Source organism: Silene latifolia, chromosome 5, assembly GCF_048544455.1.
Source record: "Silene latifolia isolate original U9 population chromosome 5, ASM4854445v1, whole genome shotgun sequence".
In the NCBI taxonomy this organism is placed as follows: Eukaryota; Viridiplantae; Streptophyta; class Magnoliopsida; order Caryophyllales; family Caryophyllaceae; genus Silene; species Silene latifolia.
The window spans coordinates 38,565,562-38,582,077 of NC_133530.1; the positions used below are offsets into that span (position 1 = coordinate 38,565,562).

The 16,516-nt window shown below is 36.3% G+C and overlaps 2 protein-coding genes and 1 long non-coding RNA gene across 4 annotated transcripts; 1 reads left to right on the forward strand and 2 right to left on the reverse strand.

The window, feature by feature from the left end:
* The first annotated feature begins 170 nt into the window (after nucleotides 1-170).
* On the forward strand, nucleotides 171-788 carry LOC141655244 (uncharacterized). Its single transcript, XM_074462333.1, has 2 exons — nucleotides 171-411; nucleotides 622-788. The coding sequence occupies exons 1-2, from the start codon at nucleotides 171-173 to the stop codon at nucleotides 786-788; spliced, it is 408 nt and encodes a 135-aa protein (XP_074318434.1).
* A 1,283-nt stretch (nucleotides 789-2,071) lies between these two features.
* Nucleotides 2,072-5,612, reverse strand: LOC141657289 (uncharacterized). Its single transcript, XR_012548704.1, has 2 exons — nucleotides 4,410-5,612; nucleotides 2,072-2,760 (listed from the first exon to the last, which is right to left on the reverse strand). It is a non-coding gene; the product is annotated as an uncharacterized LOC141657289 (long non-coding RNA).
* A 2,589-nt stretch (nucleotides 5,613-8,201) lies between these two features.
* LOC141657290 (microtubule-associated protein 70-3-like) lies at nucleotides 8,202-16,113 on the reverse strand. 2 transcript variants are annotated; one of them, XR_012548705.1, is made up of 12 exons: nucleotides 15,715-16,113; nucleotides 13,305-13,390; nucleotides 12,226-12,291; nucleotides 11,941-12,111; nucleotides 11,393-11,563; nucleotides 11,156-11,311; nucleotides 10,680-10,826; nucleotides 10,371-10,442; nucleotides 9,497-10,060; nucleotides 9,100-9,290; nucleotides 8,902-8,991; nucleotides 8,202-8,660 (listed from the first exon to the last, which is right to left on the reverse strand). XR_012548705.1 is itself a non-coding variant. In XM_074464467.1 (11 exons), the coding sequence occupies exons 1-11, from the start codon at nucleotides 15,923-15,925 to the stop codon at nucleotides 8,973-8,975; spliced, it is 1,854 nt and encodes a 617-aa protein (XP_074320568.1). In that variant the 5' UTR covers nucleotides 15,926-16,096; the 3' UTR covers nucleotides 8,697-8,972. The 2 variants fall into 2 exon arrangements, 1 of the variants encoding a protein (XP_074320568.1); XM_074464467.1 differs by lacking the exon at nucleotides 8,202-8,660 and having other exon boundaries at nucleotides 8,697-8,991; nucleotides 15,715-16,096.
* Between the last annotated feature and the right edge of the window lie 403 nt (nucleotides 16,114-16,516).

The window sequence follows — 16,516 nt, forward strand, 5'->3', positions numbered from 1 at the left end:
TCCTAACAGAAGCCCTGGTGGCATCTACTATTGTGCTCTAATATAGACCTATTGCCTGCTGTAATATCATATACAAATGCCTTTCTAAACTTATATGCAGAATATTGGCAAGAGTGTTACCTGACTTAATTGCAACTAATCAAGGGGGATTCATTTAGGGTAGAAGTATAATGGAGAATATCTTGATTTGTCAAGATATAATTAGACTTTATGAAAGGAAAGCAGTATCCCCAAGGTGTCTATTCAAATTGGACCTACAAAAAGCTTATGACACAATAGAATGGGATTTATTGGAAAATCTATTTAAGGCAATGAAGTTCCATGTGCAATTCAGAGGCTGGATACATCAGTGTGTCTCCACTGCCTCATATTCTTTAAATATGAATGGTGACAGTTTTGGTTTTTTCAAAGGTCAAAGGAGGTTAAGACAGGGGGATCCTTTATCCCCTACCCCCCCCCCCCCTCCCCTGCTTTTCACTATATGCATGGATTACCTATCTAGACTTCTGAGATACACCACAATGGACACCAAATTCAAGTTTCATCCTCTTTGTAAGCCTCTAAGACTCGGTCATCTTATGTTTGCAGATGATTTACTAATGTTTTGCAAATGATATGTAGATTCCATTATGATCTTGCTCAGGACCTTTTCTACCTTCTTTAAGTCTTCTGGACTCAAAATAAGTAAGGGAAAATCCAATGCATATTTCAATGGAATTAAGGATACCCTAAAGAAGGAAATTCTTCAACTGTCTGGGAAGAAGGCAAACTACCATTTAGATATTTAGGTGTTCCTATTAAAACTATCAGGCTCAATAATTAAGATTGCAGGCCTTAATAGACAAACTCATATGAAAAATAAGATTAGGGGCTAAGAAGCTCTCATATGCAGAGAGGTTAGTGCTGAGCAGGGCTGTTCTTAAAACTTTTCATAATTATTGGGCCTCAATGTTCATTCTACCCAGTGGAGTCATCATGAGAATTGAAAGCATTTGCAGAAATTTCTTATGGGATGAGGGTAGACTATATGAGATCTCATTTTGTATCATGGGACAAGATCAGCAAACCTCTGAAGGAAGGGGGATTAGGTCTAAAAATTGTCCTGGTGGTCGGTCGCTTTCTTAGCTTAGATTTCGATTACTTGTCGTTAGGAGTACCTAGACCAAAACAATATTTATAATCTTCACAAACAACTCTACTATTAGCAAAGAGGCAAGTAAAGGTCGGATCCCAAGGGATGGGTATTGATGTAGGATTTTCGATTGCAAGTAGTGGTGTCTAAGGGTGTCACAATTTGGGTTGAGATAAGAAGATCACTAAACTAAATAACAATAAAAGTAAACAAGCAAGATGATTAAAAAGAGGTGTAAACAATTGATTAAAAGCACTAGGGTGTCATGGGTTCATAGGGGATTCATGGGAATTGATCATACAAACATATTCTCAAATTATAAGCAAGCAATTATTGTTGTGATAGGATCGAGTTGGTTTATATCTTACAATCCTAGGAAGGTTTGGGTCCCGGAGCCGAATCGATTAGATTGTACAACACCTACAAGTCGACTTAATCCTCCCTACTCAACTATATGCATGGTCTAATGAGACTCGAGTTGGTTTATGACTTACAAGTCTCATTGAAAAGGTAAGTGATGGGTAAAAAATGCAAGGATTCATAGGCTCGCATTTCATCAAACATAACATGTGCATAAGTTGAGATCACAACAAGCAAGCAAATAAATTATGTGAACATATTAGATTAAGCATAAATCATCCCCCATGTTGGTTTCCCCTAATTCCTCATTAACCCTAGTTAAGGAAACTACTCACTCATTATCAAGTTTAACATATTAACAAGGTTGTCAATCATATCAACAAAGCAAAATATGATGAATAAGTAAAGATGATTAACACTAATTAAAAAGGGATTAAGAGAATTATACCTAATGATGATTCCAAAATAATAAGCAAAGAATAATAGAAGTACTTGATGAATGATTGGAAGGTTGTCAATCCTCCAAATAAACCCAAATAATCTTCAATTACCCAAAATACAGGATGAACAATAGAGAAATTAAGGAAATGAGATTTGTATTAATACTTGATTAAAAGTTGATTACAAGATTAAAGAGAGATTAGAATAATATAAACTACACTAAATATTGATAAGAAGAACATGATAATCTAATTGGTATAATGGGGTATTTATAATGGGGATTAGGTTCACAAATTAGAGTTACTAAGGGCTTAAATGACGATTAAGTCCTTAAGAAAAGTTGAGGAAATGCTCCTCTCGAAGAAAGATAAGAGTCTCCTTTTTGCTAGTATTCCGAAAATATGCGCATCCCGAGTAGAACAAGAAGAAGTCGGGCTGCACTGGAGAACAATTCGAGCGTCCAAAAGGTCGGGACGAGCGGATTGTGCAGGCGGTGGACGAGCGTCTTGGTAGGTGGGACGCTCGGATTGTGGCTCTTGGACGAGCGGCCAGGCAGGTGGGACGCTCGGATTGTGGCTCTTGGACGAGCGTCCAGATGCTGGGACGAGCGGATTCCAGTCCAGTGAGCTTTTTCTTCTTTCCTTCTTTTCTTCTTCCAACAATCCTCCGGGATCTTGTCGGAGATGCAAGGATCTTCTTCATCATTTCCCATCTACTTCATTATTTACAAAGGCCTTCTAGTCTTGTCTTCACTTTGATGCTTGGTCATTAGATTCGATCAATTTAGCTCTATTTTGCCATGAAAATGCAAGGTATGCACTCCTCTCCTACCAAGGGAACAAAACCTCAAAGAATATGCAAAACAAAGGACTAAAGATAGTAAATGACCCAAATATGCACTAAAAAGCATAGGAACGAGGCTAGTTCGGGGACTAAATATGCTCAAATATTGATCACATCACCTGGACTGGAATAAGGCAGCAGTAGGCAAGCTAGTGTGGTGGGTGGCCTCCAAAACGACCACTTATGGGTCAGGTGGGTTAACTAAATCTACATAAAGCAAGCATACTGGCTAGAATATCAGCCTCAACTGATTCCAGCTGGTATTGGAGAAGAATATGCAAAGTCAGAGATGGGTTTATAGATAATTACAATCAACAACACTGGAAAACTCAGAAGGGACATGAATACAGCATATCAAAAGGGTACGAAAGTCTCGGATAAAAGGGGGAGATTGTTCATTGGCACAAATTTGTTTGGACCAAATGGACAATCCCCAAACATGCCTTCCTTTCATGGTTATATCATCACAAGAGCATGAATACAGCATATGGAGTATGCTATATTGCTATGATTTACGAGTGAGCTATTCTATGACACTATTATTTTATTAGCTTATATTTATTATTCATAACTACGCACTCCCTTCGTCTCAGTCAATCATTACACTTACTTTATTTCCCCTTCACAAAATAAAGCAAGTATAAGCTATTCACTGGGACATAGAAAATATCTTTTACGGAATACATTTGTATCAATTTCTCTTACTTCTATCATCTAATAGTTTAAATCGTCTAATTAATACTCCTTCATATGTTACTGGTTGGATTTTATTTTTTTAAATGTGAAAGCTCAACTCACAATCCAAACAATATACTTCCTACTCATGATTTGATTGATATTAGGCTAATGGTTTTTAAGGGATAACAATTAAAATTAAAAAAGACTAACCTCATATAATGCCGTATTAATATAACACGGCAAGTTTAAATTATTATGGTGGTCTCATGGATGCAAATGTCATAAAAACTAAAAAAAATGAGTTTGGAGTAGAGAAAGACACAGTACAATATGAAGGGCAGGATAGATAAAATTCTTACTTAGTTTACAATTGATAATTTATTTATTTATTTATTAATTAATCATTTGTTACATGTAAGTAGTTTACAAAATCTGGATCTAATAACAATGGACGATGATATGATTATGTTAAAATAACATTATATTGCAAAATTGGTAGAGTTTTAGTAAAAGTACATTGTATATCTCCTCTTATTAAAAAAGGGAAGAGCTATTATGAAATGGAGATTTATCTTTTATTTTTTAATAATAATTGTATATTGTATAACAGAAGGAGCTGGTTTACGAGGATTTGGAGACTAGTCTGTTTTATGAGAAATTGGAGAATTTTAGTGTTGTAAACTATAATTGTTAAAATATACGTGATTGGTTATCTCATATTCTATTTCCATATATTAGCAGATTGTATTATATTTTTTTTTAAGGGTTATTTCATGGGAATAATCCAACTTATGCCTCTCCTTCTCATATTAATCCAACCTATGTTTTAACCCATATTAATCTGACCTATACGCTCATTCTTCACACAATACACCAGAATAACCGACTACTTTATTTGTTTCATCACACACTTTAACCAAAAAAAAGAAATTAAAAACAATAATAACCTTTTTACCTCCTTCCCTTTATCCTCATCACCAAATATCAATAACCTGAGCCTCACCTCACCGGTTCAATGCACTGAACTGCACCACCAACGAATAACCATACCCCTTCTCTAAAGTCCCATCCCGTTACACACCGCTTGCAATCGCTAAATCTCCAAACCCCAGATTAATATTTACCCCCACAAAATCTAGGGTTCTACAAAATCTGTCAACACAACGTTCAAAACAGATTCATTCGTTATCTCAAGAGTCAAGCCTTTCAGCCTCCAAAACTTGACACACACAGACAACAAACCTATTAGATACGGAGTAGTTTTACTTTGTATATCTTCAATTGTTTATTGCAATCCTAGATTACATATGGGTTGTTTATCCATATTCTACTTGTGGCATGTCATTGGACTTCAGGGACAAGTTTGGTTGCACAGGTCTTCATTGGGCTGCATACTATGGAAGGTGTACTCTTTGTGAATTGTGAGTATCAATGTATCATGATACATTGTTCTTCTGCAAATGTTTTGTCATTCTTGATAAACTCGTGCATTTTCGTTGCATTCTTCGAGTGTTATCATTGAGAGCTTGCTGATTTGTTTATCTCTGGGTACCAGCTCTTTCTCCATTGTCTATCTAATTGTTGGAGAATTAATGGAGAATGATAAATGAAGACGGAAAAAGAAATCCCAGAAGAAGAAGATCCAGGAAGAAAAGGATAAGAAGATCAATGGTTTTGAAATAAAATTAGGAGGAGAATGGTGTTTGGTTGTCAGACCAACCAATTGCTATTTATTATTGTTGGTCTGAAGATGCGTATGCCTGTAATTAGGTTATTTAATTAGAATTTTTCTAGATTTTGATAAAATTTGGGTTTTGTTTTTAATTTGGGGAAAACTATTAATTTAGGAAGATGAAGATTGACAAACAATGGAGAATAAAAAAAAACACAAAGTCACCTGTTGGGAAACTTGTGATATCAGGTAAATTATGAGATCGGTTTAGTAGAAGTTAAATGATGTCAAAGTTCAGATTATTCTCAGTTAAACATTAGGTTGGATTAATATGAGAAGAGGGGCCTTAGTTTGGATTATTCCCATGAAATAACCATTTTTTTAATTTGTTTTCATTATATACATAATTTAGTTTTTTTTATTGTTATTTGATTAGCTAGGCTGTTTTAGGAGGAATTGTTGAAAAGCAATACTCGAATTTCAATATGAAACGTTCTAACAAGACATACCATGATTAATCTTATATACCAGGGGAAGAAAAAAGTTACGAAAGTTGAGACGAGGTTTGTTCATCCTCAAACAGAAAGCGAGGATCAATTTACGGCGTATCCAACCAAGTACTTAAATAGATTAAACTTGTAACGTCTCCCACACCATGAACTGAGACTAAAGATAGGGATTCCAGTTATGTTGCTCAGAAACATAAACCCGCCCAAGGGATTGTGTAATGGCACACGTCTCATTGTGACGCACCTAGGCAAGTTTATAATTGAAGCTAAGATAATAACGGAGTCAAAGGCAGTATGTAGTCACCCACTCTTTCATCTAATTGTTTTCAATTCCAATACACAATTTATAGTACGTAGAAACTAACACTATGTAAGAAAATTGGATTGCATTTATATTTTAATTTAAATCCCAATTTTAATGCTACATACCCGATCAACTCACAAGCGTATACCAAAAATAAACAACATGATGCAAGAAAGGTAAGAGTAAATTATCAATAATTCCTTTTTAAATTCACTTTTTAAATCTTACTCCCATTTAAAAGAAACTATTGCAACATGTCGTTCACTTTGGCATGTCATATGCATGTAAGTGTTGGACAATGCTCCTTTATCTTAGTAAAATTAATATAAAAAATTACAAGTATAATGAATTGTTGCAGGTGATTTAAAATCATATCAATTTCAAAAGTCACTATTATGATATTACCCTGCAAATGTCGTCAGAGCTTGAACACTAGTTGTATATAGGAATTAGAATTCTATGACTTGCGAATTAATACAGGAATTCAACTCCTACATGAACCAAACGAGCACCAAGTTATTTCAGATCACATGAAATTAGGACAATCTCACGTTTGGAAAGCTCTAGTTGTATGACTTGTATCTGTCTAGGTTAAGTCGAATATATTCGCATATCAGTCAGCTTGCTCATATTGGAACAATTTTATCCAAATTATTTTGTCGAAGATCAATTTCTCTTCGCGCCTTCGTGAATGCATCAAGAAATTAATTGCATTATTCATAGATGGAAAAATGAGATCGCATCACCATATTACCCAGTGGTATCACCCTATCGGCTATCACATCCAAAATGTAAAGACTATTAATATGATAAACCTTACCTAAAGCATTGAGAGGATAGTACAAAGAGTTAATACCACCTGACCGATATTGTAAGAATGTAAAGGGGGGCTGATTTATATCGACGACGTTTTTCAAAAAAAGACGATAATTGCCTTTCCACTCATCCAACACTTTCTCTCTCTAAAAAATTTCCTCTCAAATTCAACTAAAAATCAACTAAATTAAAAAAAAAAAAAAAAAAAAAAAACCAACAACAACAATTAACAACATGACGGATCCCGAATCACCGGTACTTAAACAACTTAATCGCTTCATTATTTGGTTAATTTTTATTTTTTTGCGCACCGTTAAATCTGTTCGATAATTGATTTACGTCACGTATTAACTTAGTAATAGCAAACATTGCTATTTTTCTCTGCAGAATCAAATTTGTCCCCGAAGGTTGAACCATGGACCAAAGTTGAAATCGGCGTTGACGTCACCCATGGTCCAAACGTTGGAAATCAACGTTCACCATGGTCCAAACAATGAAAATCCACGTTCACCATGGACCAAACGTTGGAATCTCACGTTTGGCCATGGAGTTTTTTTTTTTTTTTTAAAAAAAAAATCTCCATGGCCAAACGTGGGATTTCAACGTTTGGACCATGGCCAAACGACCAAATCCAACGTTTGTCCTGGGCAAACGGCCAAAACCATCGTTCCTCCATGGCCAAACGTCCAAAATTCACGTTTCACCATGGATGAAACAACCAATTTCCACGTTTCATCCATGGTGTCCCCTTCCCCATTTTTTTCGACTCAAATTCGACACCAACAACAACATTATTCGACATATAATATGATAAAAAAAAATAAGGATGTTGATTTTCGCAGTACACTTTTTTACTATTATACCCCTGTTATTTTTCTTTCTCGTTTCCCTCTCTCCTCTTAATTCCCATCACCTCCAATTTCCTCAACTTACGAATGTCGTAAATCGTTGTAACCACAGCAATATTCCACCACCTTCAATCACCGCTCTCTGTCACCACCATAGAAACCACCCTATACCCCAATCATCAACCATCACCGCCTTACACCATCGTCCTAAAAGACAATTTTGTGCGTTGGTGTACGGAGGCAGGCGCCAAGCCGAGTTGGTTGTCCGGCGGAAAAAGGGAGTAAAAGTACGATGCCGGTACGTCAGAGGGCGAGTATATCCGGCCGCCAGCGGAGGGTGAGAGGGTTCGATTAGGAATTCTGTTATGCGCAATTGGGAGGGGAAGGTTGGTACGACGATGGGTGGTGTGGCTTCAGGCTGCTAGTACCCAATGTTGGGGCCTAAGGGTGGGGTGTGCGGTGGTGGATGGTGGTTGGTCTTGGTGGTGGGGGTAGATGCGTAGTACTGTATTAATCTATTGTGTGGGTTGTGTTGTTTTTTTTTTGGATGTGGTACAATAGGAGTATTGATGGAAAATAGTAAGTAAAATGTACTAAATTGAGTAAAATTCGTAGTGTGAAAATAAACTACGAAAGATAATTGACTTCATCATAGAGAAACTCAAATATAGTCACCATCATGGTGGTAGATAGTACGTACATTAAATTACACTCCTACTTGGAATATTCACTTCTCTTTTCACCGCACCCTTCTGAAAAATACAGGGTTGGAAAAGATCAGCAGATGAAATCCAATATTCTGCCCGGTCCTTGAAAGTCTCGGAATTCAGAGGATATCGGGCGTGGTAGCCTATGTTACACCAACACTTTACTTTGGCTGCATGTCGAGAGGACACTATGCTGATATGACAACACACTTTGACAAAGCTTCATTTACCCCAAAAAACAAAGCTTCTTTCACAAGATAGGTCCAACACTCGAACTCGCCCAAGTCTGGCACTTGCAGTCAGCTCTAAATAGAGGTGCATTCTGACTGGCTTTGGCAGTCTTTCATACCCTGATGGCCCAAAAAACCGCAACTTGCACGTGAATGGACACCAAGTTTCAACAAAACACTAATTTCTCATAAATTCACAAACCATGCTACTGAAATAATATACAATGACCTCTGGAACAATAAACTAAACTAGTCAGAGCTTTACAAAAAGAATGGCGATACTAACAAAGCCTAGAGGAAGAAACAAAAGTCAGGAAATGTAAAGACAAGGACGAGATTCGAGATGAGAGGCAAAACATACTAAGCCTATCATTGTGGAATTTTAAGGACTTAAAGCCTTTCTGTGCAAGCATTTCACTGCAGGGATCATCCCTACAAATTTCGTATGTTCCTGAATAGAAATGAAAACATTATGAACCAAATTAATTTAGCAAAAGACAGATGGGGAAAATATGACATCAAAAATAACCAGCAAAATTTATATGCATGAAAATGGTACCTTGCAGAATGCAGCTGAGAACCATTAACGGCACCTCTACCAACAATGCTCATTCTGCGAGCACGCTGATCACTCTCCTTGTTGCTGCGCATGGCCGCAACTTCTTTTTCCATTGCCGCTACTTCTCTTCTCATTCTCTTGGCTTCAACCTCCATTGCCTTGTTTAGGGTATCTACCTTCTTCGACAGCATCTGAGAAATTCCAAGAAACACACGTTGGTATTGCTCAAACGACTTTTTTTTGCTATAATTTGGGAGTAGGGGTGGACACTTAAACGACTATTCTTTGGTATCGGATTATGGCGTAAAGCAAAATGACTCACTAGACTCGTCTTTCTATTGAGCAATAGATGTTTTTTATGTGCACTTGGGGTAACCCATTAGGAGCAGTTTCTAACCTCAATAGCATCATCCTTATCCTTGAGGCTCTGATCTTTCTCATGGCAAGCTTTCCTCAAAATTACGACTTCCTTTTGTATCATATCATACAATGCCCCAGATACAGTATCATCACTATCTGTGTTGGTCTTTTTAACTGAATTATTATTCTCAACTTCTCTTTGGAGGCAGTTATGATCCTTGTCAATGCCATTAGACATCACATTGGTGCTTTTCCCTGCTGTTAAACAGGGTATGTCTCCCTCTTCAGCCTTGCTACCACCGTCAAACGAATGAGATGAGACCTTGGCATGCTTAAGTATTACTGATGCACTATTTAATCTCCCGGCCCCACATGGTGAACTTGTGGTTCTCTTAGATGATAAGTACCCATTAGAAGCCAACCTAGAGAAATTCTCGGCTCCTCCCAAAGATTGACGCCGAGCTCGACCGTTGCTTGTGCTTCTCATCTGAGAACGGCCATTGCTCATACTTCTTCCTTCTGAGGAACCATGAGAAGTGTTAGCACTTGGGGCTCCTCTTAGCTTTTCTTCTAACACCTTGAATCTTAGTTGGTATTTCTCCTACAGAAAAGTAATTAAAACATCAGACACGAGTGACACAAAGAAGAAATACTACCTCCATTCTAGCCATATAGTCCCAATTGTAAGCTCGTGTCAACATAGAGTCATAGACCATTAGTTTTTCCAAATTTTAAATATACAATGTAAAGTTATAGACATTCATTCAACAAAAATAATATTTTTATATAATCATTTTTTATATATAGCTATAGACTAGTATATCATGAGAGAAAAGTCAACATCCGCTGATCACTGAATTCAAACTGACAATTATAAATGGGATGGTGAAACCAAAAAGAAGAAACCCTACTTTTAATTGTGCTTCTGCCTTCGCTGTGCGTTCTGCTACGGCAAGCTTATCACGAAGTTGCTGCATTTCCCCCTACAACAAATGAAACAAAGATTAGACAACTAAATGGTGACTTGGTGAGCTTAGCAGCTCAATGCTTCACAGAAAAAAAAAAAAATTATTAGGTTGGTAACTTGGTATTAATAATGCTGATCCTCTATATAATAGATCCAAGATTCAAGGATCATTAGAATTACAAAGAGATTTTCTTTTCAAATGAGTATAGAAGCTTCAAAATATAGAAGGAAATAGTGAAACAAAAAGTCTTGCCTGATAATATTTCCGTTCTTCCAGCCATTGCTTTACAGGCATTACTTTGTCGTTGCCATCTTTCCATTCATTAGCGACCACAGTGGCTACCCTATTTGCATTGACTTTTGCGCGAGCTAGTTCCCGATCTAGAATTTTCTTTTCCTCCTATACAAATAATATAGAATGAACATCAACGGAACCAAACACAGGGACTGACGATTGCTTGGCTAGTGAAAGCACATACTCACTCCCATTGTTCCTATTCGACTATGGTGGTCAAACATTGTTGCCTTTAACTGATATTATCAGATAACGCACATTACTTTTAAAACTTGAAAATTAATTGTTTTGATGAATAGAAAACGCGCGTAACAAATTTAATAGTATCACATATATTCGATTCGTTTGGTTAAAGTTGATATTAGTTGATTGTCAAAGTGAAATGGGTAAATAAATTTAGGAGGAGGGGTAGTATTTCCAGTATTAGGAATTACATTCATCTCCTGCATTTTACGCTGATAATCACGAACGGCATTTGCAGCAGCACCACCAGCCAAAACAGCTTCCTCAAGTTCCCTAACAGTTTGAGTTAGCTTTTCAACCTCGGCAACCTTCTGACGATGCATCTTGTCCAGAATTTTGTTCTCTTCCTGATCGACTCCAAAAATCTCAGTGTTTGATTATACACGGACTCAAGCCAATAAATTTGCAATCGTGCTAGGAATGCAAACCTGGCAAATCTCAATTTGCTTCATCAATTCCTGATTCTTGTTCTGCAGATCATCGACCAACGAGGCCTTTGCCATAGCAATCTGAACAGTTTTCTCCGCCTCCAGTAATGCGGCCTCCTTGGACTTTGTGAGACGATCCAGGGCTCTGTTGTCATCCTGCAATTTTGCAATCTGAAAAAAGATACCGCAATACACCGGTCAATCATTAATTTGGAAAGAAAAAAAAATCATCCCTTGAAGAAAAATAAAAAGACCGTGTTCTCCTTTCATTTCATAATGTTATTATTGATTTAACTTTTTGAGTTCATTATGTTAAGAGAAATAAAAAATATATTTATGATACATTCACATATTTTCATTAGTCATCAAAACATTTTTCAAAAAATGCCTTTTAAAAAAGGTAATAATACCAAAAAAAATTACGGTCGAAAATGTCATATATGAAAACGTGTAGTGCCAAATAGGAACAAAGGAAAATAAGCCACTTGGTAAAGCATGTCCAGCACCTGAACATTTGAGATGTGACCAATGGAACATAAATGACATACCTCCTGTCTGGCCAGCTTTAGCTCTGCTTCCAAGGGAGCAATAATAGCCTCAATAGGAGGCATATCGTCATCCTTCTGGGCAGCATGCACACGTCTAAGCGTAGCTTCAGCAGCAAATTGAGCTGCGAGAGCAGATTTTTTCTCTTCATTGATTTTTCTAATTTCGAGATTCTGCAGAATTCAAATCATTCCATTGAATAATACGCTAATGTCTACTTCAATGTTCCATTGAAATTTTTACATGCACAAAACTCAAAACACAAACACAACATTCTCGCACGATACCTTGCTATCAAGAGCAGCTTCAGTGGCTTTAAGCTTCCCGTCAACTTTGTGGAGCTCTTCATTAAGCTGAAATCCAGAACACAGTAACTTTGCATCAACAGCCTGTAAACTTGTTCCATTTTCTATTCCTACTACATAAATATACACTAGGTACCAGACTACCAGCTACGTGCAGAGTACAAAGTTGTCTAACAAGATGAACAAATTTTCTTCGTCGCATATACTAGCACATATGCGGATATGCCACCTTGATGGATAATTGTATGGAGCACAGGCACAGCCAAGCGAATTGTGGAACATTGGAAATTCCAGAAGAGGCATTGGGGACTGGGGTAGTATTGTGGTTATTGTTATTGTTGTAACAGATGTTCCCCAAGTTGTTTTTAGGTGGTTGCCCTACGCCACTCTGTCTATTTATTCACATCATAAACAAAGAAAAACAGTAAGAGCATTCCAAGGTTTCCTCTCAGAAAGGGGAACGTTACCTAATTCACTTGAAGAGCAGGGGAAGATTTAAGAATGGGTGAGAAGATGCTTTGCTCCTACTTGATAAATTTTGTTTGCGCCTTAATATATATTATAAACTCATAGTTAGGGGTTCGGGAGTTGGGTTTCCTGATTTTAGAGTTTATCAAGAGTTCAAGACTTGGCCACCCTGATTTTAGAGGATGGCCCTTCGCATATTCGAGTAATAAAGATTGTTCTGGCTCTTACAGCCAAACTTCTTAAAAACCATATTATTACATTATACATGACTGAAGATTACCTAACTGAGTAACTGTAACTGACATAATCTCAAACAAGTTACCAGATTCGTCATATGACCAATTCAAATTTGGAATACGAATATGCAATTCACTCAAATTAAAGAATATATCAGTCAAATTATAACCAAACACCATAATTCATTGTAATTAGGATTCGTAATTTGTGCCAATCGATTTGCAATTCAACAGGTCTAAGCATATCCGGAAACCCAGATCTCAGATTACTGACAAAGCTTTGTACCCACCCCAAACCCAATCTAGACAAAATTCAAAAGATAGGCAACAGAAAGAAGATCTAATTTTAAGAAATACCTCTTCAACTGCCTTTTCTTTTAGGCGATCGGACTGTCTTAATGCCTTTATTTCAGTATGAGCTTCTCCCAACTCCCTATCCTTTTCTGCATGCACATTAAAGACTACATGAGCTTTTCTGCATAGAGGAAAATGTCACATACATAACAATACATCTTTCCCTGAATACATCTGTCTATGCTCATATTAAACCTCAATTCCTAAAGAAAAAGGTTACAAATCACAACCGAACTAAGTTTAGCACCATGATCATTTAAAATGAATTGCTAAATTCGATTACTAGCCAAATGGAAAACATAATTTTCTCCATGATACCTGTCTATGCCAAATCTTAAATCAGGCATTAATCAGAACTGCTAATAAAGGTTCAGAATTTTGGTTATTCACAGTGAGTACATAAATATTCAAATATTATTTCAACTTCAATCAAACGAGGAGTCGACGTGCAGAGAACTGCACAATGCAATTTGGAATCCTATGGCATTGGCTGCCTAGTTGGCATAAGCCGGTTTTTAAACTGACAAAGTTTGGTGCTCCTCCTCCCCCTTCCCTGCGAGGCTTTGTCAACATAAAATACTTCTCCAGCTCATACACACGCTGATCACTACCAGGAATTCCCTTTGTCTATATCCTTCCAAACTGTTCTTCATTACCCTTTAAATACAATGTCTAAGAGATAAGAAGGAAAAGTATCATAGTATCTTTGAGCATGTTTAAAGAGAACTCATGGACGGAATAGGTCATCCTATATGACATTGTAATATACTGCTAAGGTCAACAAATGATGTCAGAATGATGTCAGAATGATATCATATCTCGGCCACGATATATAATCCCGACTGAGCTACCAAAGTTTTGAAGGTGACAGTCCGTATTGTGAGGTGGTATTAGCCTCATTTATGAGGATCGTGGCGCAAGAATTGATGTTCTACCGATTCTATATCAAGTTTCAACCCGAGACCCACTAATTATACCATGGATGTGACTTGTGAGTATGTCCTCAATGAAGATATGTGAATCTTAAATAATAATAATAATAAAATCCGCACAATTTTTTTTATTGTGTAATTGAATCAAACCCGAACCGCCCACACAATTTTTTTACAGTGTTCAATTGAGCGATGAGAAGATGAGAACTACTTCAAAATACTTGAGTCATACTAGAAAATAGGCAGGCATATTAATAGGCATAACACATTTTAAGCTGTGTCAACTTGGAAGTTCACTTCCACAAGTTGGCTAAAAAAGTACAACCACAACTAACAACTGCAATAATTTAAGACAAAAATCACTTTCTATAAAAAAGACAAGGATTTCCTCTATGAATATAGACAAGATTTTCATTTTCTAGCTAACAATGGAAATCATACACAACATGTCTGTAATCAATTACACAAAAATACTAATGGCAATAGTCGTAATCCGTAAACTTGTAATATGAAATGCCCCTTAAATATTCTTGAGAAATTCAGTTAGAGCTCAAAGTTGCCCAATTAAGTATTAACAATTTGTAAAAAAATAATCTTAACTTCTAGAGTACTCATACAAAATTCTCCTTTTTCATACATATGATTCACTTCTACGATTCTACCTAACAAATGCAACCCCCTCAAATTCTTAATGTTCTTCCCATTTTTCAAAAATCCGCTCAAATATTTTGGAAAGTGCAGACAATGACAATGAAATTATGCCATTGAGGTTAATAGGACTGATAAAGCTTCTGTTCAATAGATCCCCAACTTCCCATGATTTAAAACATCTATAAATACTCATCCATATCCTTTAAGAATAATTCTTGTATAAAACCATTTTACACAATACCTATAAAAACAAGTGATACTTTACCTAAATAACCCCACTAAAATAAATCAAAAGTTCGCTATTATTATTAAAGAAAATCAAAACTTTTCACAAAATATTCAAAATTAGCAAAGAAATTACTCCCATCAAGTTAATCAACCAAATAGTTCATATATCAACATAATTTCCTCCAGAATCAACCTAATTCATTTTAAATAATACAGTTAAAAATATTACATTTACAACCCGGGGATGCCGGTTGTCGCCCCTAAACTACGAAAATATGAATATGTTAGTTAAAATTTTAAATCTTTTTTTCCTAAGTTACTCCATTCCATAACTAACTCATCCCCTAAAATTTTCCATCTAAGTTAATTCATTCCATACGTTTCATTTCCCTACGTTTGTTCAAAATATTCGAATGTAAGAAACTTTCTAAGCAATCAATCACACGCATGAATAAGAAATTAAATACTCATTACGTCCTAATCATTTGTTTACCTTTGATTAAAATACCGCTCACAAGTATACAAAAAAATAAACAAATGAATGAGACGGAGGGAGTACTATGAACCTAAACTTCACTGAATAAAAAGGAAAAGACAAGAACCTCGGAGTTCATTTTCAAGACGGGTGAGCTCGACACGAACAGGATCCGAGCCGTGTAAAACATGCATAAAATCATCGATTTCGGAATTTTTCCTAGAATGTCCATTAACGCTGTTCTTCCTCCTACTACTACTACCCTTAAACGACGCCGACGACGTTAATCTCGTCGGCGCCGGAGTAATTTCGCCGTTAGAGTAGTTATTACTCAACATTGCTCCGAATTTCTCCGGCGATATCTAAATTGGGGGAATTTTGGTGTTTAATTTTGAAAAATTGGGGGAAATTAAACCCTAATTGAAAAAGCGAACAGAGGTGAGAGAGAGAATGTTTGTGTGTAAGGAGAGAGGAAGAATATGAAATTTGATTATTTGAAATTAGTACAGGGGTGAAGTGGTGCCGCTTTTTGCCTTTTTGATTTTGGCTGCCATTAAACGGTCGGATCTTTATATTTACTCCAACTTTTGAAAATGACGGACGGGTTTACGACTTTACATATAACGGTTCTACTCTCCCGTCACGGTTATTTGTTTATTTTTTTTTTTTTTTAGTAAAAGATCAATTTCATTAATTAATAATAATACTGTCATACAAGAATTGTAACAAAAATTAAAATTAACTAAATACAAATTTGTAAAACACGAGCAAAGCAAACTCTTCTTAAAACCAAAATCGTTATTAGATAAAAGCGCTTCTGCACACCACCCTCTAAAATACAGTTGTTTTTTCATATAGCCAACTGCGAAGAGATCCTGAAGAGTTTAAGATTTCAAGTACCTAAGAAGGGAGGGGGTGAATTATGTACT